Source organism: Brachyistius frenatus, unplaced genomic scaffold, assembly GCF_029030835.1.
Source record: "Brachyistius frenatus isolate BFR_SWC_R1_liver_20210118 unplaced genomic scaffold, ASM2903083v1 Contig_8, whole genome shotgun sequence".
Classification (NCBI taxonomy): domain Eukaryota; kingdom Metazoa; phylum Chordata; class Actinopteri; family Embiotocidae; genus Brachyistius; species Brachyistius frenatus.
This window is the reverse complement of record NW_027210607.1, coordinates 7,200,283-7,225,072: the sequence shown is the minus strand read 5'-3', so window position 1 is coordinate 7,225,072 and position 24,790 is coordinate 7,200,283. Positions and strand designations below refer to the sequence as shown.

Here is a 24,790-nt window from a genome sequence, read left to right as displayed (position 1 = left end):
AAATAAGTTATATTAACTTTTAGCATTATTATTCTGTAACATTGTCCAATATAACAAACATTTTGTCTGTATTTTATTTATAGCTTGTTTTATTGTATATCATTTCACATTATACTTTTTGACTTTTCATGTCAGGGTCTAATGCAGGATTTAATTTGTCTATTGTTTTGGTTTTCTTCTTTTTTCTTTGTGACTTTTTAGACATACACTACCACTACAAGATAAGGTCCTGCATTTAAAACCTTACTTAAGTAAAAGTTTTTACTTTACTTTACTTAAGTTTTACTGTGAAATAGTAATGTTAAATTAATGTGCCTTTTAGAGCTGCAGTTGTTTAAAGTTGTGCGTATTTTGACTACTGTATGCAGATCATCATGTGTTTGTATCGTTTCAGTTCTGTAAGAACCACGTATCTCTAAAAAGTTAACAAGCTCAGCAAATCAATGCTTTTTCCAGCAAATCCAAGTGGGTTTTAAAATAGTTTATTTTAGCCTTAAAAGTAGGAGATTTTTCTAAAACCATAAGGGAACATCTAATAATTCAGTTTCTCAGAAAAAAAAATCTAATTCAGATTTGCCAGATCTGGAGATACGTGGTTTTCAATGGACAGAAAGGGTATGAAGAATTGTAATCTGAAAAATAACTAGTATCTACAGCTGTCAGATAAATGCAATGGAGTAAAAGGCACAATATTTACCTTTGAGATTTATTATAAAGTTGCATAAAAGGGAAGAACTCAAGTAAAGTACAAGTACTTCAAATTATACCCAAATACAGTACTTGAATGAATATATTTAGTTACATTCCTCCACTGGGACTTTGGGAGTACTAGTTCATATGTGTGTCTGTAATGTAAACTCCAGGTTTTGACAGGGACGATATCTCCCGAGTTAATTTTTAACCATTTTGGCGTCCAACAATGTTCAAGGGGTGCAATGCTAAACCAGTGGAGAAACATTTAATATTCAGACTATAATTTTAGTGTTGGCTCACACAAGCAAAGAAAAAGTGAGAGTCAACAGAACAGCTACGCAGCAGAACAGAATGATAGATGGTGTAGATATGACGACATTGACACGCTCCCACACAAACAGAAGAGCTGGATAAAGAACACAAGTAGCACCTTGAGTGCATGTGGGGTGTCGTGGATACAGTAGATCCGGAGGCTGTAGTCCAGCGAGAGGCACGGTGCTCGGGGGGCGAAGAGAGCCAGCTGCAGGCGTTTGCAGGCGGGTTGTGGAGGGCAGGACTGGCCAACAAGGCCGTACGTTCCCAGCTGCTCCATGAGGACATGACAACACTCCTCTTCCAGCTGCAGGTAGCAAGGAGACGACAGAGTCTCCTCCCCGACTGTAAGCACCTCCTGACAAAAGATAGAGGACCGGATTAATGATGTCACGTCTGCCATCAAGGAGCTATTCATCATTTGAAATGGTTTTGGCGCCGTCTCACCTCCCATGCCCCCTGGTGTGTTTGTGTTTTGAGCGTGAGGGCCCAGTCGGGTGTGGGTGTGTCGAGCTGGGCACAGTGAGGCAAAGTAAGGACAACCGGGCGGTTCAGCAGCATGCCAGAAGGACCACAGCTCACCACAGGGCTTAGTACTGTCTGACTGCCCTCTGAGGGTAACCTGGAAATTTCACATACATAAACACACGTTTGCAACAAAACATCACACTTCATTTATAAAAAACCCTCACAGCTGTGACACCGTTTGAAACACGCTGATATCGACGCATCAGTTGTTCATTATTTTTATCCTCAGAAAAACTTGGTGGTAGTTCCAAACACACTTCAAGTAGATCACATTAGGTGAGGTTTGCAATGGACATTTTTTTTTATTCTTTCTTGTGGCTGCGATGAGTAAAGTAAAGGAATAAAGATGAAGGGCACTCACGTTGTTTTGTCCCACTTGCTGATAATGAGGTACATTTCGTAGAACTTCCCCTGGGGGATTGTGCTAGGAGGGACCAGCAAACTCACACCTAAAGGAAAACATGATTTATCTTGTGTAATCAACTGAACATGTCACTGGTTCACTCAGGAAAAGGCAGCTTCATGCAGTACACTATATTACCTGTATTGGGGATTGTAAGGCGTCCTCCCAAATTTCCCAAGGTTGTGCTGGTACTCAGCCCAGGTTCTCTGGACAGAGTGTGGCTGTGGTAGTCTCGCTCTCTACCCACAGTACCCACCGACTTCAGGCTGAGGATCTCTCCGTCGATGGGGCCCATGTCAGCCGGGAGCTCCAGGGAGGAAAGAGTGGAGGAATTGTACACCTTGATTTTGAGACTGGGCAGTGGGTCCAGCAAGGGAGAGGTGGTCATGGGGATTTTGTGGGGGCTGTCGTTGACCCCGTGCTGCAGAGAGAAGAGCGGCCCACGGAAAGCCCCTGCTGTGGCTGTCAGATCCGGAGGAGCGGAGGGATGTAGAGGGTGAGGGTTATCTGTGGACACACAAGAAGAGAGGAGCCGTTCTCTTATCACTAGAAACGACACACGCCGGGCTGAGAGGGCTAAAAGTGACGCCAGTGAAATGGATTAATGTTGCTAATTAATATTTGATGGCAAGAGCAAGAGAAAGGACACCCTGACTAATGCTTAAAATGTAAAAAATGTAATGTGGTAAAGAATGGAGGACTGACTGAGAGGAGATAATGGTATAAGAGAATTCAGTTATGGGATAATATAAATAGAAATGTGATAATGAAATGAATTGTGACAAAGTACTTCTATGGAAATAAGTAGAAACGAGAATAGTTGTGAAAATAAACAGAAATGAAAAGATAAATTGCATGCAAATATGTTTTGAATTATGTGTGTGTGACTTGGTGCATGTATGTATGCATGTATGTGTGTATGTGTGTGAACTCACCCTGTCTGGGAGGCTTGTAGTTGCCAGGGTGGAACGCGGCGGTGAGAGCAGATGAAGAATCGGTGATATCTCCGTGGAGATGGCGGCATCTGCGGCGATATGCGAGCACTCCCACGCACAGCACCATTATGACACTCAGCAGCAGGGCCACCACCAGACCGGTGTAGACCGCTACACCCATACCTGGGGCCAGAGCTGAAAGAGGGACAGAGACAGACAGACGAGACATCATAAAAAGGCATATTTGAAAAGACAACACTACAAGGGAAACACAAAAGGGAAGAAAACACAACGTATGTGATATCTTCTGATTTACAATACAAGAAGAATAAATTAGTTATTGTAGTCTAAGTTAGTGCAGAAGCTACTAGTTAATTAATTCATTATAAACAAGTCCAGCTACTAAAACATAAAAATGTTCTGCTTTGCATTGTTTTATATTATATTATTCTTTTCAGATATTTGGACTATTGATAGGACAAAAACTGATGTTACCTTGAGTTCTTGGATATTGTGATGGAACATTTGACTATAGACTTTATATTATAATATTATAATAATATTTTTGACAGCATCCAAAAATAATCAACAAATCGCTCAGCGATAATCAATGTTGCAACTTTTTTTTTTTTCACACAGGGAGGCCACAGTTGAAAATGTTCATTCAGTTTTTTTCTGAAAAAACAATGTTGGTCATATGTACATTGTATGTGGATGCTGTATTTGCTTCTCTTGTCAACACTGGGCTTGAAGAAATCCATCCACTACACAATTACAATGAAAAAGATGGAGGATAAGAACCACAGTCGGCATGTGTCATATCGTATTGTGCACGATAACGCTGTAATAACTTTTTAATATGATAAGAAAAATGTATATTACCATACTGGCAATGTTTTGACCTCTAAGTGTCATGATGTCATACTTTAACACTGCGTAACTTAAGCAGGGCAACCACAGTCATGTCTAAAAGCTGCTCCACAATGGAGGGGATACAGTCGTTGTTGCTGACATAAAAGTGTAGCACTTTGTTCTTGTTGTTTTTAACTTGTTCTTGAAAATAATAAATAATTTTGGTATTTATCCATATGGCTAAGAATATTGTTATCCACAGTCTCAACCCTTATTTCATGTCATTCCACTGCTCTCTCTACCCACATTTCCAGTTTATCTCTGCAGTGTACTGTCAAAGAAAAGCTGCAAATACCACGCACCCCCCCCCCCTCCCTCCGGCTAGGAAACACCAAGTATGTCTTTGTCAATGTCATTTGAAAATGCACTGTTTCTACTGTGAGTGACTTTAATTCAGTCACAGTGAGTTGCTGTGTAACACTGGCATCATGTTGCCTCACCTCAAAGTGATGCAGATGAGTTTCATGCATTAAGTATGGAAAAAGAAAGCCCTGGTCTGTCAGTATCTGCAGGTACTGTAAGATGAGGGGTTGGCATCGGTATTAGGAGAGAAAAAGCTTAACGCTGGTTTTAGCTTTGGCTGAATTTCTGAGCAGAACAAGGGCTGTGGATTTTGTTGCCAATCTGTTTCACTGGGATCACATTATGGAGGGGGCCATTTCGCAGTCATTGTGGACAGGAGTGAGCAGAGTGAGTGATAACTCTTTCGGTTTACTTCTTGTCTTAAGATAGACTTGAAAAAATGTCAGCCTGTTCTTTAACTCTGGCCTGTTAGGACATATCCAGTGTTCAATTTGAAGCTATCTCCTATTTTAGAGATTATCCTGAAAATAAGCAGCCCCTTCTACCTTACAGGGGGCGCATCTGTTACCAAAAGTCATCATGGATAGAAGTGAGGTGAGTGGGTGGTTGGCCCTAACTTCACCTGCTCCCCATTGAGCTCCCTCCCTGTTCTCCTGCTATGTGATTGGTTGTGACTGGTCAGCAGGTCCACCACAGCCTGCTTAGCCCTGACTCCCCACCGCCGGACACGCGAGCCGGTCGCACCCTCCACAGTAGAAAAGAGGAGAAGATGAGGAGCAAAGTTAGCGGGAGACAAATAGGAGCAAGAAAGAAGAAGGAGTAGACAGGCCGGGTATACAGAGACACAGAGAGCCAGATGAGAGGCAATTTGGCGAAGGGGACAGGAAGGAGTTAGATAAGGTTGTGATTCGTTGAGAGGACAGAGGGATTATAAGTGTGTTGAGGAGGGGAGAGCCGATAAGGATAGGAGGTGTAAGGAAACCACTTTTTGTCTAGCAGAAAGAATCAAGATTTGATTTTAATAGGCTGTAGAGACCTATATACAAGTGATCAGTCTACATAGTCTGAACTGTGCTTTCTGCATTCAGGGATTTCTTTCAATATCTTCCAGGAAATATATATATAAAAAAAAGTGCTTGGTCTATAAGGATATTTATTGAACAATATTTACACCAAGAATAAACTATATGAATATATATTGTACTGTATGGATCATGGATGTGATGAAAGGGATTTCTAAACTATAGCGGAGTGATGGTGGGAAGAATAATAGTTAGGTTATTAAAGACGCCACTAGTTTGTGACGTAAATTAGAGATTATGAATTTAGAATTGGATAAATCAGCTATCAGACATCAACCCAATGGATCAAAGTACTCAGATAGATTCTGCCTACTGGAGGGTGGTCCCAGTTGTCCAGACAAGCCTCTTTCCTGCGGACCTCCGTGCAGATGTCAGAGGCCTGGACTTTGGCATCATGCTGTGGGTGTTCACTCCCACAGCTGGCATCCCGTCCAGGCTTCTTCTGCTGGTACCGTTGGGTCTTGTTTAGGATCGACTACCAGAGTGCAGTGATGCAACAGCTGTCAGCTTTGGCAAAAAGGATCTTCTGAGCTTTGTCCGGGTTGAAAGCTGACTGGACTTATCCTTACTTGATTACCAAAAATACTTCTTATGAGTGCAGAGAGAAAAATAATTAAACAAAAGCGTTGTAGGCGATAATTAAACTCGATTAGTCTCATATTAAAAGTATGCGTCCTTCACTTGGCTTAAAGTTTACTTGGGTTAATACAAATACAGAGCGTGGTAACTCTAAAACGATCAGCAAGTGTGAGATGAATTTAAACAGAGAGGGCCTAATGATCAATATTAAGGTTGATCAGAAGAAGAGAAAAAGCCTGCTTCCGTCTGAGGTTTACAGTTTTATGAATGGTCAGGCTTGAGGCGGGGTCAAGTGTCAGATGACCACTCACTGAGCCCCCTCTAAAAAGAGGGAGAATGCTTCCTTTAAGAAAAGGCTAATTATTATTTTTGATACGGTTAAGAATAAAAGCTCATTATTCGTCCACCATGATTAAAGTTAAACACTTGTTGATATCAGTTCCACAAATACTTAATACAAGTTTATATTGTTAGCCAATATGAGTAACTAAAGACAGGCAGACAGTATTCAGATTAACTATATCAGCAAGGCTTATACAGCAATGATATGTACAAGTGTTATCATTTGCATGAGAAACAAACAGAGAATAAAACATTATATTTGTATTATAGTTTCAGCTTGCGAACTGAGTTTGTCATTGTGGAGTTGTAACAATGTTACATAGGGCAGCAGACATTAGTTGTCTGGATAGTTTCACCTTGTGATGCTGACGGAAGGATCAGAGGTCAGCTGGTTCACAGCATGATACCGAGTCAAACCCATGCTGAAAGGGGAGTTTATGTTTGTTTATTTGGCCTGGTGAGTTTTATGATGTGAAAGCTTTTTGGAGTTTATCTGTAGATCTGTGGTGTCCTGCGTCGTAAATTATTGTGACTTCAGAATGACCTGATGTTGTATGAGCTGAAGAGGATGTCTTGCTACATATCCCTCCACTTGTCCAAAGTGAATCGGACACCAATGCATCCGAAGCAGCAATAATCAGGGCACAACAATATGTTACTCTGATTAAGGTTGACGTCTTTCTGCAATAGTGAATAGTTAAAATTACCTAATCAAAGAAAATAATGATAATTGTAGCGTGATGTCAACTCAATTTGTGAGGGATTACATTTTCTCTTGTTGTTAGAAGTTGTTAGTCCAATATTGGACAAATTATCAATTCAAATTAATATAAAATCAGTCAATCATAATCTAAAACATGAATTCTCGTATCGGAATTCTAATCCTTTAATATAATCAGAAAGTTATCACCATGACACAGTTGGATCTAATTAAAAAAGGGTTTATTGAATAACTTCACACAATAAATGATTAAATGGTAGATATGTATATATGAATGAGAATGTACAAATTCCTTCAGGGAACTGATGGTGGAATGAAAGGAGGGAATTTAAGACTGAACTCATGGGAAAAGGTTTGAATGAATGAATTTAGGAATATGATAACTAAGAAAACACCAACCCAAGGATCAAAGTAATTGTCGGCCTACTTTGTGGCAATTCAGCAACGGGCGGAAAATGGGTCCAGATGGTGGTACTATCAGAGGTCCGGTCAACTGGAGTCGAGACGCGGGCGTTTACTCTCACGTTCGGGCCCTCTCCGTCTGGCTGGATCAGTTACTGGCCCTTCGGTCCCGCTGGCGTCGAATCAGGCCTGGAGAATAATCTCTGCACGTCCCGGGGTTGGTGGACGTCGGTGACGTTGAGGTTTCACTTGGGTTGCCGATTTAACTGCCGTTCCCTACTTACAACTTTGATGAACGCTTCGAGCTGGCCGGCCTCGTGATGCAGAATCGTTAAAAATGGATTGAGTTAAGTACTTAATCAGCGATGTGGCTGAAGTACTTTTTCTGGCTTGATCATAGATTCTTCTAACAAACAGGAGGCTCAAACTGAATTTTGATCATCTACGTGCGCAAAAACAAGTGTAAAAATGACTAAGACGAAACTTAAAAGAAAGCTGAACTGACCAAACTATAACAAAAACGGAACGGAAAACAAACTGAACTGAACAAAACGGAACTCTACGGTACTGCAAACTAAAACTAATCGACCGGTTCAAATCTCTTCTTATTATACCAGAAAGGTGAGGCCAGTTCAGGGGGGGCGACTTTTCACACCCATTGATACCCGTCGTCTTCAGAGGAGGCAGGCCCCCTTTTGGCATGATTCGATTCAAACTACATATAAAAAAAATCCCTTATTTCACTCCACCATGAACAAATTAAAGATGAAATATATCATCATAACACAGATCACATTGCAAAAGATAATTATTGGCTGGGTGAAGGGATGGCAGGGTGTTGTTTCAAATGTGACATGGATTATTCACCAAAAGGTGTGCATATCGTCACCTGTGATGGGAGGTTTGGGTTTTATGAGGGAAATGTATTGAACACAAGGTTTAAAGAGGGTTCACATCCTGCATCAAGACATGGGGGTGAAGGCTTTGATGGGGTCAATCCTAGAGTCACTGAGATAATGGGAGAGGAGAGGGAATCTGGCATTCGGGAAGAATGAATCAAAGTATGTAGGCTACATCATGATAATAGTAATTGCGGAGTACTTCTTAACTTCGATATAAGATATTTACCACAGTTGAGTGGCTAAGTATGCAAGTCACACTCTCGGGTAAATAATAGAACAATAATAAACTATTTTGAGTAAACAGTACAGAGGGAAGATTACTATTGATAATTACAAAGGGTACGTTTCTAAATATGGGGTGTATAAAGCAACAAAAGAAAACTTTTGGTGTATTGAGAGTTGAGAGAATGTTCCAATTCACCTGTAGCTGCTGGCACTGTGTATTGGAATAATTTATGTAAAATGAACAAACCCTGAGTTGTGGGAGAGCATGGTTAGACTGGAATCTGAGCAGGTAAATCAAGTCAGCGGAGAGTTGAACTTAAAAAACTTAACTGGTTACAGTTAAGTTTTTAAGGCTCAGTGGGCTTGTATTCTGTGTTTGATGAATTCACCCCCACTTGTTAATTGGCAAGCTATTGATTTCTTGTAAAATGTCAAAAGTCCAATTACTATTAAAGCAATATTCAGCAATTAACTGACACAATTATTGAAGATTATTTTGCGTTTTAGGTTTTGAATCTACCTTGAGTTTATGAGTTGATGGGAAGATAGTTGTCTCATGGGGTTTTTGTTCAAATTGGTCCTTTTTTATTGTCGACTGAAGACATTTTGACACATTTTTAGATTTTAGATCATGATTGACTTTGTGTCTTTTCGTTGCTTTTTGGTGAATCGGGATTTTGTCATTTGTGGTTTGAAGCAAACAGCATTGGGCCTCTGCCTGCGCAGGAAGAGAGAAAGGCAGCGGCAGATGAACCTGTGACCAAAGCTTCAAACATTTGAGGTCAAGTAAGATTTCCAGACGGTCTCGGAAGTCTTTACCCACGAGAAAAGGAAAGTGGTTAAGGGGCAACACATACACTTGGGTGTACAATCTGCATGGAACCTACAGTCAGATGCATTAATGACATTCTTGTCAAAGTCATACACGAGTGTGTATATGATGGAAAGTCCATTGAACAGGTTTGGAGTCTCAAGTGTTTGTTTGAATGGTTCAATTTCCTCTGCAACTTGTTGAAAAGTGCTGATGACATCACTGTAATATATGCAGCCGTGTCAACGATTGCATCCTGTGCGAGCACCTTTTCAAGAGTCAAGGGCAAGTGCAGTTTCCGCATGGGGCCTTTTTCAGGCAGGTCACAGGAACTGTTGAAAAGGTAGCTCAGCTTGATTGCCTGAAGTGTTCTTTTTAGGGGACTCTTGCATGTTTATTGGGAACTGAGCCTGGGTCGGTGAAGGTTCATATTTGCATGTGTTGATATATGTTTCTCGACCACGATTTCAGTAGACATGTCAGTTTCCTTGTTTTCCTTCTCCTGCATGTCACCGTGTAGACGCCTGATATCTGCCAACACTTTGCCACTAGGGGCTCCTTTTGACTTAATGGGCAAAGGTTTGGTGTCAAGATTGAAAATTGCATTAGGTCCTGTCTGTTTAGAGTGGGATTGCCTTTGTCGTACAAATCCCAGTGAGGCAAGATCACGTAGCTGTTGTACAGTCAAAGTGTTTGGATTCTCCAAAACATCAAGTTGGCTACTTGTGCTGGGATGGAGGATTTGGACAAAGAGACATTTGAAGTCCAAGTCTTCCTCCATCCCGGGTTCATTCCGAAATCTAAAGTAGGCTTGAAGCAAGCGATAGTAATATTCCTGTGGAGATTCTTGTCTCTCCTGTCTAATGGCCATGGCCGCAATCAAACCTCTGTGTTAAGGGATCAGAGAACTCCTTCTCTAAAGCCTGGCAAAGAAGTTCATAGTTATTCCTGATGTGGTTCGGTCGGTGGTCGATAAAACGGCTAACATCACGGCTTGAAGTTACCTTAATAAGGTATATTTTGTCATCGTCCGTAGCTTGAGGAAATTTGCGCAGGTAAAAGCTGATGTCTTTCAAGTAAGTGACAGTGTCATGAGTGCCACCAGGATTGGGTTTGAAACGAGGAATAATTTGAACGATTTTGTTCAAGTAAATCTGTAAGGCCCTGAGAAGTGTGGGTGTCAAAAGGAAACTGAGACTGTGGAGAGTTCTCTCTATGTGGGCGCAAAGGGTCATGGTTGAGAGGAGGGAAAGGTTTAGCGGGCAGGCTTCCTTCAGCTCCTCTGGCGGGAACTTCTTTCTTCTCTTCAAGGAAAGTGTCATTGAAGTGGTTTGATCGTGGTTGATTCAAGTTCACAGAGTGTTGCCTCTGCCCCTGAAGAGAAGCCAGTTGTTCCTCTTTAAGTTGTAGTTTTTCTCTAATTTCCTTAAGTTCTACTGTGGTCTCAGTTAACTGCAGACGTAGCTGTTGAGCTTGCTGTTGGTTTGTTTGTAGGGATTGCTTAGATGTTTTAATTACCTCTGACAGCTCACCTGAATAACGGGACTGGTGAGATATACAAGCAGCGACACGGTGGAGTGAAGCAGAGGCAGGAAAATGCTGACAAGCTCTGACATTGCTGGTATTACGCGTCTCCTCCTTGTTATTGGTTTCAATTCATCATTCAATAACACAGAAATGTCATCGCTGGACAAACGATATGTCTAAATAATCTTTCCCTCTGGCATCTAAAAAACATTTCCACGGGTGTAAAACCACGTTCTCAACGTTTAGTAAATCAGACCCTATGGTTTCAAATTCCTTTGTGGCTATTTAGGTTAAGCTCTGCATATGTTTTAGTTAGCAGATGCCCTTTGACTTATTGGAATTTAATTACTTTTAGTCACTCATGAGTGAATTCGGTTAGTAAATTGTAATAGTTTTGATTCGTTACTGTTCCACAATTACTTAAAAGAAGAGAGAGACACAAAATTGATATTGTCTACTGTCAAATCTAGTTAACTACTTCAACCACGAGGTGACGCCAAACATATGTTCAGTTCAGCAACACAAGGAGGCTGGGAAACGTCAGCTGTGACGTGTCCTTTAGCTCCGCCCTTTGGAGGTACTCTGCTGGACAGGTAAAATGTGTTCAGATGCCTTTAGTCCCTGGACGTGGGCGCTTGGTGAACACAATGATATCGCCGCTCTTGGCGTGATCACGATCAACATGAATCGTTTAAGAACTTCTTCACAAAACAAGCCCTTTGTTTTCCACTGAGCTTATTTTCACACGAGAAAACAGGAACACTCGGGTGTATTCACCTTATTTCAAATTGATGGTAATTATTTCTGTGGTTGGTTTTTTTTGGCAGGCGCCTTAGGCTACCTAATTTCCAAGTATGGGCACAGCGTCTCTTAACATGATCAATTATTTTGGAGTTCATCTTGGAGTGTTTCGGCTCTTTCAATACCACAAAGCAGACATCAGAAAGCGCCGCAATTTAACACGTTTTTCACCGTAATTGCAGGTGCTAGGCTCGGGTCACTAATCTGAAACCCGATGTAGACATTTATTTTCTAGGACACACAAAAAAACCCATCTCGCTCACAATGGATCAGTTCCCGGAATACGCAGGAATCTTGATCCTTGAGGCTTTTATTATTATTGAGCATATCAACGTCACTGCAGCCGAATTTGTTTCAATATTTTAGTGCGAAATTCACAGGTCTCTGCCTGAATTATTTCACAGTAGCACATATAAACTGTCATAGTGCTGCAGCGGGTTTTAATAGACAAAGCGGTTGTCGGCAGGTTCATTAAATGCAATCGATCGCTCTCTTAAGGTAGGTAGGTAGGTATATACTTTATTAATCCCCGAGGGGACATTTTTTCAAATCCATGAATTAAAGTTAGAATTTATCAATTTAGATGCTCTCCCACGACCAGAAAGAGAAGATAAAGGGTACCAAAACATAGCCAAGTTTAAATGATTGCAAGTTATTTGCTTTAACTTTTGTATATTCCTCAGTACCAAGCCTGAATATTATATTTCCTGGAAATACGGAAAGAAATATTGAATGCCCTCACACGGACTCACCATTAAAAGGATCTTCTGAGCTTTGTCCGGGTTGAGAGCTGACTGGACTTATACTTTACTAGAGTACCAAAAATACTTCTTATGAGCGGAGAGAGAAAAAGAATAAAACAAAAGCGTTGTAGGCGATAATTAAACTCGATTAGTCTCATATTAAAAGTACGCGTTCTTCACTTGGCTTAAAGTTTACTTGGGTTAATACAAATATAGAGCGTGGTAACTCTAAAACGATCAGCAAGTGTGCGATGAATTTAAACAGAGAGGGCCTAATGATCAATATTAAGGTTGATCAGAAGAAGAGAAAAAGCCTGCTTCCGTCTGAGGTTTACAGTTTATGAATGGTCAGGCTTGAGGCAGGGTCAAGTGTCAGATGACCACTCACTGAGCCCCCTCTAAAAAGAGGGAGAATGCTTCCTTTAAGAAAAGGCTAATTATTATTTTTGATACGGTTAAGAATAAAAGCTCATTATTCGTCCACCATGATTAAAGTTAAACACTTGTTGATATCAGTTCCATAAATACTTAATACAAGTTTATATTGTTAGCCAATATGAGTAACTAAAGACAGGCAGAGAGTATTCAGATTAACTATATCAGCAAGGCTTATACAGCAATGATATGTACAAGTTACATGAGAAACAAAACAGAGAATAAAACATTATATGTGTATTATAGCTTCAGCTTGAATACTGACTTTGTCATTGTGGAGTTGTAACAATGTTCCATTATAGGGGAGTTTATTCGGCCTGGTGAGTTTTACGACGTGAAAGCTTTTTGGAGTTTATCTGTAGATCTGTGGTGTCCTGCGTCGTAAGTTCTTGTGACTTCAGAATGACCTGATGTTGCATGTGCTGAAGAGGATGTCTTGCCACAGAGTGCTGTGAGGGTAGAAGGAAACACTACGGAGCAGCAGTGAGAGTGGAAGAAAGGGTGGAGGAGAGGAAAGCTGGAGGCTGACGGGCTGGCAAAGGAGAGCTCCCGTGCTCACGTGGCGCGATTGAACCGAATCTGACAGCCGTCCGCACTTATTACCAGAAATGGAACAATAGCGAATTAGGTGCATTACCGTGGCTGCTCTCCCCTCAGTCCACATCACATTGAGCTAGAAGAATTACCATCACTCCAAATGTAAACTATATCACAAATTAACTGAAAGTGAGACACAAATCAAATGTTTTTCTGTGTGCTTCATAACCTATGGGTCAAAGAGTCTCAGTTTAGAGTCATTTTGCTCGCTATGTGACAGAGCTTGCATTTATTAATCTGTTTGATGCAACTATATCCTTTTGTATGACCTAATACTGAAGCAAGCTGTTATATGCAAATGATGCAACGTGCCAACACAGTCAGCTCAGAAACCTGTTACACTTATTAGTCAACACACTAGACAAGAGAGGATAACAACAGTCATAAGCAGGCTGGACAAGAAGGTGAGACGAATCTTCACTGAACTTGATCTGAGACGACATGAGAGTGTGGACGGACGGGCTCAACACAAAATGCAGCACGCATTCAGCTCCACGTGCCAACACAGACGTTAGGACTCCTAACCTTTCTGAGCACACAGAGAGACGCACACATACACACACACAAACACAGTACAAAGACAAACAGCATGAAGCAGTGAAAGAGCAAAGTCATGGGAAGGGGGACTTACGATGGCTTGCATGTTCAATAGAAATCTTTTTATCTGTTTGAACGGGAGAAAAAAAACAAGAGAGGAAGAAAAGAAAAAAAACAAACATAAAAATGGATGGACTAGTTACGCAAATGAAAGATACAATAACACAATACAAATGCAAAAACTGGAAAGTAAACAACGGCTCATCAATATGAAAATAGAAATGTAAACATCAAATGCATACTGCGAGCAAGAAAACATACTTGAGATCTAAAAGATAATAACCTCTTCTAGGAATAGGTGAGAATGTGCGGCATTATGGGAAGACAGCATAATTGTTTACATAATGAACACGGAAAAATAACAGTTAGAAATGATTGTGAGAGAGATTAGTGGCATGGCGATGAGAGTGGCAAAGTCAGAGACTGTATTGAAAATGAATCGTGGTGTTTGTGTGGCACATGATGGAGACAATGTAGATTGGAACCACGTCTTTAAACACGCCGCAGGGTATGATATCTCCTTTATCCTATGAAAAAAAACCAAAAAAACATCTCTCCTGATGGGAACAGTCATTTCCGGGATAACACCAACGTGAATCATCTCCAAGTGCTTTGAGATATATCGAAACCATCTTTCAGGATTGTGTCACTTACTAGATCTCAAATCAAATAACCTTTCTCTCCATAGCATCATCAAAACACCAAATGGATTTCCTGACTCCGACGTTCGTCCAAGAGCAATTAGAATCTAACAGGATGCAATGAAGATGATGGTTTGTGGTGTCTCAGAGCATTTTACATTTATGACTGAGGTGTTTAGCCGATCCTCAGAGGGACTGACGATGAGCGAGATATTTGGAGTGAGCATTTTCTACCTGATTGTCTGACATGTGTGACGAATGCAAAGAGCCCTAATGTCATCAGGACAGATTGTAGCCACAGAATAATCATATTAACGCGCCAGGAGAATAAATAAGTAAATCAGTAACCCAGAGTTTGCCTAGTGACACATTTACAGATTTTTCTCCAGCGCAGAGCTCCTTGTCTCTACCCTCTGTCAGAGCCACTTGAACGCTTGTTTTCCTGATGGCCTCAAGAGAACGCTTGGCTCCTTACGACCATATCACACGGCGTATTTGTCTAATCTGGCTGCTCCGTGGAAGCCTGTTTATGTCGGGACTCGCGTGTGTGTCTGACAGAGTCGGAGCGCAGTGCTGCTCTGAGTGTGCATATGATCTCCCCTCCCTGCGCGTGCATTTAAGAGGTTTGTGTGCATGCATTGGTGTGTTATGTGTGTGTGTGTGTGTGTGTGTGTGTGTGTGTGTGTGTGTGTGTGTGTGTGTGTGTGTGTGTGTGTGTGTGTGTGTGTGTGTGTGTGTGTGTGTGTTTTTAAGTGTGTACTTGACTGTATTTCACTGCCTTTGTGGATGTGCATCTCTAAGATTCTAATGCGCTGTCAGCTGGATTCCTCCCAGCTCATCACGGCCTGCACATTGGATGTCAGTGTGAGTCTGACTCACTCTCATATGCTCTTCCCTGTGCTAATTTTTCGACTTGGCTGTGTCATGCTTGCTTCCCACTCCATCCGCTCCCTTAGCCTGCACTCGCTCCGTCTTCCTTTCTCTCTCTCTTTCCATCTGTGCTTTTTAGCTGTGGATCAGTTGCTTTCTTCCTTTGTGAACCTAAGTTTTCCCTCATGAAACATCTGTCTGCAATTTAGCTCTTTTTACTTTCATCTCTCTGCACATTGGTGCTCCCCGCCATGCTGCGGTGGCTAAACACATTAAGAATACAGTTCCATACAAGCTTTGAAATGCAATACACCTTATAACACTGAACTATGAGCAGAGGATAACTGCCTGTAACATTTTCTATTATCAACTCAACAACCACCTGAAGCAGCAAATCTGCTGTTACAACATTGACCCCTATAGAAATACCAGAAACACCATATTCTTTCAGATATTGGACGACTGCACTATCACCATCTGTCAGCTGAATTCAAGCTATATTATATTGTATTATAGGGCAGAGGGAAGAATTAGAATACATTACATCAAGAAATATAAACAAGCCAAATATGTACTGTACATTAAACAACCGCGCCAGTTCAAACAAATTGCAGACTTACTTCGTGCACACAGGCCCTCTGTACAGTTTTTGCTTTCCATCATGCTGCCGCTGCAGTGCCTTCCTCCGTTTATGGGTGGGGGGGCTTGGCATTCGCGGCTGCGCCAGTGGGTGCACTCTGTCCCACAGGCGGACCACTTTGCCCACTCTGTCCAGCCTCCATCCACTGCAATGACAACGAAGATGTGTGTCATTTTACAGCCAAGCAACAACTTAATACTTCCAACGCTCCAGGTAGAGGGAAAATTGGGCATGACATTATAATGCAGTATGATGCATATGTAATGGATAGTTTTGCAATTTAGCTAAATACAGTCTGTGTTTTTTTATTTTTTAAACAACTCAGGGTGGTCTGACACACAGGGCACTGCAGGAATAGCCAGAATGGTGTGTCCTTCTTAACAGCAAAATCAGACTGGCTACAACGGCAAATGCTATTCTGTCATGGTTGGATGAAGCTCGGAGGGGTAAACACTCTACTTTGCTGTTAAGAAGAAAGTTTTTGAGGTAAAAGTTAAAAAACAAAGATTAAAAAAAAAATGATTCTTGTACTTTCTGTCAAATGGCCCATTTCGGAAATTTCCTTATATTCCAGTGCATGACTGTTTTGGATGAAGATGTTATAAATAATGTCAGGTTCACCTGGGCATAGTGTGGTGCAAGTTACTCTCTGGACAGGAGTGCCCTCACAGAAGCCTCCTCCATTCAGAGGGGCAGGATTGGTGCAGCTGCGTGTTCGACGCTGCCAGCCCCGCCCGCACCGAGCGTTACACTCCGACCATTCAGTCCAAGAAGACCAACCTCCGCTCACTGACAGAGACACACACAGAGGCAAAGAGAGCGAGAGTTAATACCCAGGTCAATTTGAACAGTGATGAGAATATAGACACTCAAAACATCCCTTTGCATACACATCAGTGTGTGACAGAGTGTTGTATAAGTGTGTTTATTTTTGAGAAATTTTAAGATTTAATTTTTAAGATAATATCAATAATAAATGGAAGGATGTTTATTCTCATGTGTCACAAAAGAGAAAAACATATGTGCTACCATAAACAATGAGCGTAGCTGTGCTGCTGCGTCTTTTTGCCACCACGTTACGAGCCACGCAGGTGTAGTTGGCGGTGTCCGAGAGTCTGGCCTGTTTGATGATCAGATCATGATCAATCGTGATGAGGAAATTGTGGTCCTGCGATGGCTCTATGATGTCCTCATTTTTCAGCCAGTCCACCTACAGAGAAGCAATAATGTAGAAATAAGATTAAATTAGGAACTTTATTACAGAGATAGGAATCTCAAGAAGGCTAAAACAAAGTCATAAAAGTTATAGTTAATCTAAATTAAAATAAACAAACAAGTAAGGTACTACTTTAAAGAGAAGTAACAAACAAATTTAGCTCCTACGCTCTCAGTCCTCTGTTATTTCAAATTTGCCTGCCTTTTTTTAATTTTTTTTATTGGGAGACATTTCTTCACATAAATCATTGTACAAATCAGCAGGTGTGTATGCATAAACATGAGTCAGCGCACCATGCACAGAGCCATTCAGTAAACACAATAACCCTGCAGCGCATTAAGCCATCACAACACATGGTATTGACATAGTCAAAATTTGGTCATCTATGCCTCAGAATAAAAATACTAATTTCCTGTCTCTTTCCCTCAACTTTTAATTTCAACACATCCTCCTTATGAATGGGCAAAATATCATTGCTAACAAATACAGTCAGTGTTTATCAATAAAACTGAAATTCCAGTTTTGCGCTCTCTTGTCATCACATAACACATGCTTTTATTTTGCATTTCATGCTTTTTATATCACATTATAACAAGTTATTCAGCCACAAAAAAAACCAATACAGCTTAGCAAAACATTAATATTTATTTGAGTAATAAAAAAAATCTACATCAGTGAAGAACTTTACACTCTTCATATATTGTTGCTGGTTTATGAGCAAAATTAGCACTTTTGACACACTTTTGTCGTACAGTTAGAGCAGCTTGGTGTTAAAACATGACACAAAGGGGATTTAAGCCTTTTGAGATCTGTTGTTTAAACACCAGAGCATATATCCACTAATGTTTACATGTTTTAGTGATCTTTTTATTGATGGTGTCAAAGTGTCAGTGGCTCACCCTTTACTTTCTCCCCTTTTGTTTTATGTTGTCACAGACTGCAGTACATAAATGTGTTGATTAGTTGGATCTCGGCCTTGCTGTCACCCTTTAATACTTGGACTTGCCGGGAGGGGCTTTAAACCACAAAACATAAATGAATTCAAACTATTTATTGCCCAATAAGAACCCAAGTTTAACCCCAAAATAGTGATGAGGATGGTGATGAGGAGAAAGACATCTACCTCAGCAGCGGGCATGCCCTCCGGGGGGCGACACTGCAGCAGCACCTCCTGCTCGAGCCGCACCTCCCGACCCAGAGGCTCCTGCTCAAAGTTCTTTCTCAGGTCTACAGGGGGCGACACACATGTAGGCAGCAGTTAGTTAAGGCGGCCCAGCACAGCAGAGTGACACGCTGTTTATCTCAGTGACATTGGCTGTCACAAAAACACCCACATATCCACACACACACACACACACACACAGGCAAAGCCCCAAAAAGCCTTTGTCAGTGTGCCTTTTTTCACTCCGTACCCTCATAAACATGCAACGTGTCAATCACACTGCACCATACATTACCACGGGGGACTAAGATGGAGTGCCACAGCACATTTATTTGCATATATACTTAAGCTGATACATATGACAAGCAAAAAGTCTGAAACATTTACCCTTCCGCTGTCTCTCTTCCTGCCTTTATCACTCACACACACACACACACACACACACACACACACACACACACACACACACACACACACACACACACACACACACACACACACACACACACACACACACACACACACACACACACACACACACACACACGATACTGACATGCAATGCGAACGTAGGCGCGGTTGCTTTTGGTGGTGCCAGCCGAGCTCCAGGCCACACACTGGCACCAGTAGTCCTCGAGCCCAAACAGCTCCTCCACCTGGGTCCTCGACACCGAGATGTCCACCTCCCGCACCACCAGACCTGGTCAGAGAGAGAGAGAGGAAAGAGAGTGAGAGAGATTAGTGAGGGGTATTTTTCACAGTGCATATAAATAATGCATTGGCTGCAGGCCAAAAAGAAGTTAACGTGCACATCAAATCCTATAAGAGCTAATGGATTATGTTGTTGAAAATGATGTTAGTAATTGAGTATGATGCTTATGTCTGTAAAATACAAGGTGACATTACCATGCGTGTTTGTGTGTATGTGTGTTTCTCACCTGTGATCTGGTCCAGGCTCTCTCTTGTAACGTGGTCGTTTTGATTGACCCATTCTCCGTTACATTTGAAGTAGATCTGGGTGGCTGGCGACGCCCGGCAGCGCAGCTGGACCGGCCGGTTCTTTACAATGAAAGCATCCTCCGGCTCCAGCAGGAATTCTGGGAGAGGCTCTGCCGGCGCTGACGGGAAGGAGTCAGGGAGAACCTCGGCCTCACTGTAGTCGCTGCTCTCTGACAACACAGAAAGCAGAAATGGTTAAGATGACCGTCCTTCAATGGACAGACCAGAGCAGTAAGTCTCCATCTGGGTTAGAATGGCTGCTCTGTGGCTCATCCCAGACTTTGACCTCGCTGCTGAGGAGGGAAGAAATAAGCAAAATGACAAATTTGGCCCTCGGGGGATCAATAAGCTATCACCTACCTAGAGGGAGTAAATGTGTGTGACAGCTTCTCTTGTGTCTCAATCCAGCTGCAGGGTATTAAAGCAACCCTGGTAGTGTATTTCAAGAAGGCACTAAAGGTGTTGACAGTTTGCACCGTAAGTGGAGGAGCACAATGAAATAATCTGGCCAGTGCAGGTCTCCTGCTCCGGACTCTCTGGAAGAGTTCATGCTTCTCAGCTGGAGCAGAGAACTGGTGACCTTCCACGAAGAGGTCCTGTTGATCGCACATTATCTCATGACATTTTGGATGTGACACATCCCTCCTGGCAACACTGCCAAGGCTTCTCCTGGCAGCAAGGACACAGTATTGCTGACCTCTTCAGAAAGACTTACTGTAGTGTATCAATGCTGCAATGCCATTGGCTGCTACACGTTTTCAGAGCAGTATATAGATTTGTGTGGTATGTACTGCTAACTTTGCCATGTACTAATTTAATTTAATGTTGGCCAGCCCTTTAAAGCCAATTTGTGACTCCATTAATACAAATCGACAGTTTGAAGAGTATTTTAATGATGTATAATGATATTATGGTTTAAATGGTTGTGGAGTCGTTAGTAATGGCCCTGACTCTAAAACTCTGTCAGTCAGACGTGTCTGTTTAAAGGGCTGCAGGGACGACACACTGATGCAAGCCTGAACCCTGCTACATCTCTGCATCCATCAACTGGGTTGTATCCTTGTGCAGTTGAGCAAGACAGTTAAGCAGAGGCAGACTGGACAAAACCATGTGACGTAAAATTTGCAGACAACAGGACCCTGGCATAGCTATAACTGTCCGACTAAAAACATATACAAATATAGCACATATACATCTATACATCTTGTTTAGGCATGTTTCATAAACCGCTATAAGTCTGAGAAATGTTCTCTCAATTTTATTCCATGTCTTAACATCACCTTCTGTTGTACTTATATAGTTTTTTTCCTTTTGGGTAATCCATGTTCTTATGAAATGTTAATGTCTCTGACCTTCCAAAAGAAAACTTTGTTCTGCTTATGAAAATGATCTGAATTCAATAAGCATTAAGTGGAAGACTGGAGCAGAGAGCAGGGGATTGACGATGTTTGCTCCAGTCAGGAGATTCCAAAAAGCTATGAGCATATCCAGCTCAGTGCACTTTCTTACACACACACACACACACACACACACACACACACACACACACACACACACACACACACACACACACACACACACACACACACACACACACGCACACGCACACACACGCACATGCAGATGAGCAAACACGCATGCAGGAATAGCTCATGGGTATCCTTGATTTTCTTACACAGCAGTCTCAGTTCTTAAATCTCATCCTCTGCTTTCGGCGGATAAAGAAAGAGGTGTGAGAGCAAATACAGCTGCTTTTATACAATGAGATTTAAACCAGGCAAATTTGAAATGTTCAGTTTTCAAAATGTATCAAGCCAAACCTGATCAGTTATTCTACAAGCAGGGAACAAGAGAAACTACTTAGAACGATACCGTCTCCTATTTTAGGAGAGTGAGCACTTCCCCACTCTCATCCCACCGTTTCCCTTGACAGACTCTGTCTGAGACATTAGGGAGAGCAAAGAGAAACACAGAGCACGAAGGAGGTGGGAGGGAAAGGTGCGTCACAATTCAAGGCTAACAAGGACTTATGGGATTCAGGAGGCTGTTCCATTTTCAGGTACAAGAATGGTACCACCTCTTGACCCAGAACTCTTCCACTATAAAAAAGGCTGGCTGGGCTAAAAGAGGCTGAAGCAGCGCTGCCCACAGCTCAGAGTTTGGCAGGGCTGTGGCCACAGGACAGTCGAAAGGGCAACAGCTGCTCCAGGCCTCACAGCCATCCAGGATGGACCTGTCACCATGTATCTGTCTCTGACTTTTTCTGTTGTGTTTCTCACACAACCACATCCTTGTTCTTCTCCAGTCACTGACTACTTCACCAACCCGTGACCCTAAACTGAACCCTCACCACAGCACGCTGGTGCTGTAGACCAGAAGCTGGAATTGATGGGTTTGTTAGGCATGGTCACAAATATGAAAACATTATTAAATATAAGTTTTGAAATTACTTATTCTTTCTACGATAGAGGTCCCGTGATATAATATTGTCACAATACTTAAGTTATACTATCATATTACTGAGACAATTATTATTATGCTGAGTATTGGGATAACATGTATAGCAATATTCTGACATTTGTATTACCTTTTTTGAAGTGTAATTATGTCCTCTAAAGAAGAATTTCAACATATACTAAACAATAAAACTTTCAGTCTGTTCATCTGACTTCAGTCGTTTTTATTGTAGCAAAATGGGATTGTCAAGCAGACAGACTGACCAACGCTGTAATAAAAACCTGTCATACATGCTGCGTGCATCTGAAAAATATATTTATATAATAAAATATTGATACTTGGCACCTGGATATCGATATGATAGTGCTACACAAAGTATGCGTTGTATAATTTTTTTCCCAAGAGTCCTAATGTTATGTCTGATTTCATTTGTTTCATTAGGTTATTCTGTATTGTATTGGTTTGTATTTTTACAAACTTTTTACAAATGTTGAGTTCTGATTCACTTAAATAAAAGAAATTAAGCACTTTGGTTGCAATTTCCTGAGCAGGTTCTCCACATTGTGTTTCACAGACACTCCTAAACAAACATGTATGGACAGTGTATAATTGTGGCCAATGCCTTATACTGAAAAGAAATGTAAAAGTGATTAAATCACACAAAATCATTTTTTGTTATGTAAAACTCAAAGTGGCTCTCGCAGCTCAACAGCAGAACAAAACCAAACCATAAAAACTGCACATGAAACCATGCATACGCACCTACACTTGTTTCTGCTCCCACAGGTTACAACCTGGCAGGTGTCCACATTCCACATCACTGTATACTGTACACACTCAATTAACCATGTACCACAGTGCAAACAGGTCAACACAAACAAATAGGAACAATGAATGTTACCTCTTCTCAAAGTAATGCCTAACCATGAACATGAATCGCATTCATCCTCGTGCCTTTCTCACAAGTCTCTGCTCTCCTCTATCCACACTAAGCTGCCGCCTCCAGTCTTTCAGACTTTGAATTCTCTCTGTCAATAACCAATTGTGTTGGCCCTCCCCGCCCCTCACCCCCGCTCTTTCCCTTTGTCCGGCATTGATCGGTCGGTGTTCAAACATCGGCTGAAAACAGAGCCTGTCACTCTTCAGGCGTGATGAGAGGGGGCACAGAGAGAGGAAGAGGAAGACAGGAGGAAAAAGAAATGGCAGCAGAAAGACAAACAGAGAGAGACGGTGGTTCAGACGGAGACAGAATGGGAGGAGAGCCCTGCGTATTTGGATAAACCTCTCTCTCTCTCTGTGCTGTGTGTGTGTGTGTGTGTGTGTGTGTGTGTGTGTGTGTGTGTGTGTGTGTGTGTGTGTGTGTGTGTGTGTGTGTGTGTGTGTGTGTGTGTGTGTGTGTGTGTGTGTGTGTGTGTGTGTGTGTGTGTGTGTGTGTGTGTGTGTATACTGAGGCCTGCAGAGAGCCACAGTTTAATTAAAACACACTTTTGGATGACAGAGGAAGGAGACAGACAGACAGCCTCTTTCTCTCCCCTCTGTCTCTCTCTTGGATAATGGAGCTAGGGGTTTAAAGTGGAACCTGTGTTTTTGGGCCAGCATACAAACATCCATCAGAACTCAGCAGCCGGCAATTTGTGCGGAATGGAGGAGTCTTAAAGACAAGAACTCCTCACTATGCAGCACAGCAAGTCTTTTATTACTCTAATGACAGACAGCAGACCGCTAGACAGCAAACACAGGCTTCTGGGTATTCTTTTCCCGAGCACACAATCGTGTGAACACACACACACACACACATACATGTAAGACCGACACCCGATGACAACCTATGCTTATACAGTACATTCTCTCCCACTCTTATTCATGTATGCTAAACTCCACTGTAACTGAAGGAGTGCCCTCCTTGGTGCTCGACTGTGTGGCGGAGTGCAGCGCTTCAGTGCAGTGTAACTGAGAGTCGGAGTGACAGCGGTGGAGCCGGGCTCCACTGGAAGGCAGGACTGCGTGGGAGAGAGATAGAGGGAATCTGGACAGAGGTGACAAGACGGGAAGACAAGAGGCCTGGACAAAGACGGGTCAGGAGACACTCGAAGATGAGTGGAAGGGAGAGAGACAATGAAGTAAACGCGTACACACACATACCCACAAACATGCAACACTGGACAGCTATAATAACTGGTAAGGAAAATGAATCACAGCAATGTCTGTCTTTTCTCAGCCTGACTCTGAAACTGTCTGTTGTTTTTTCTGCCCGCTGTCATTCTTCACCTTCTCTTTTCTTTACCCTTTCATTCTCTGTCTCTCTCTCTCTCTCTCACACACACACACACACACACACACACACACACACACACACACACACACACACACACACACACACACACACACACACACACACACACACACACACACACACACACACACACACACACGGATGACAGTAATTTTCTTAGCTCCAGCGCCTCGAGCCAGAGTGGAGTCTAAAGCGTCTGTACTTTATCATTACCTTTAGAGACTTAGTCATTACTGTCCCCTCAAGTGGCCTCACTATCCCAACACTGCACTCAGAAGTAAGGGAAAAGCCAGCAAAGGAGAATAAAGCAGCGGAAGGAGAATACTTTGAAGCAGCCAAACAACAGAGAAACACTTCAAAAGACACGGGGTGAACTTGTGTTTGGCATGATCAGGTTTTGTTTTGTTTTTTCTTCTTTTTTTAGCCATCCTATGAGGTCAAAAACAAACAAACAGCAGCACAGCATCCCACCTCCTCCCTTCCGCTTTCCAGTCGGGCGTATGACACAGGAGTGCTTTTCTTCTTGCCCTCCCCTGACTCAAGTCCTCCTTCCCTCCTGCCCGCTGGATTCAAAGCACTCTGCGCAGCTCCAGTCGACTTCAAATGACATCCCACAGCCTTAATTGCAAACACACACGCATGGAGACAGAACTTGTAGCCCA

The 24,790-nt window shown here is 42.1% G+C and overlaps 1 protein-coding gene across 2 annotated transcripts in view; it reads right to left on the bottom strand.

The window, feature by feature from the left end:
• Positions 1–24,790, bottom strand: part of unc5b (unc-5 netrin receptor B) — a 59,701-nt gene that overhangs the window by 5,471 nt on the left and 29,440 nt on the right. The window contains exons 2-13 of one of the 2 annotated variants that reach the window (XM_069690156.1): positions 19,318–19,548; positions 18,936–19,079; positions 18,341–18,444; positions 17,031–17,211; positions 16,623–16,790; positions 15,982–16,146; positions 13,885–13,917; positions 2,872–3,066; positions 2,075–2,443; positions 1,895–1,982; positions 1,453–1,627; positions 1,124–1,363 (exon numbers count right to left, since the gene is read on the bottom strand). In XM_069690156.1, coding sequence (XP_069546257.1) covers positions 1,124–1,363; positions 1,453–1,627; positions 1,895–1,982; positions 2,075–2,443; positions 2,872–3,066; positions 13,885–13,917; positions 15,982–16,146; positions 16,623–16,790; positions 17,031–17,211; positions 18,341–18,444; positions 18,936–19,079; positions 19,318–19,548 — 2,093 coding nt within the window. The remainder of the gene's footprint in view (positions 1–1,123; positions 1,364–1,452; positions 1,628–1,894; positions 1,983–2,074; positions 2,444–2,871; positions 3,067–13,884; positions 13,918–15,981; positions 16,147–16,622; positions 16,791–17,030; positions 17,212–18,340; positions 18,445–18,935; positions 19,080–19,317; positions 19,549–24,790) is intronic. The other variant, XM_069690157.1, reaches the window with a different exon arrangement.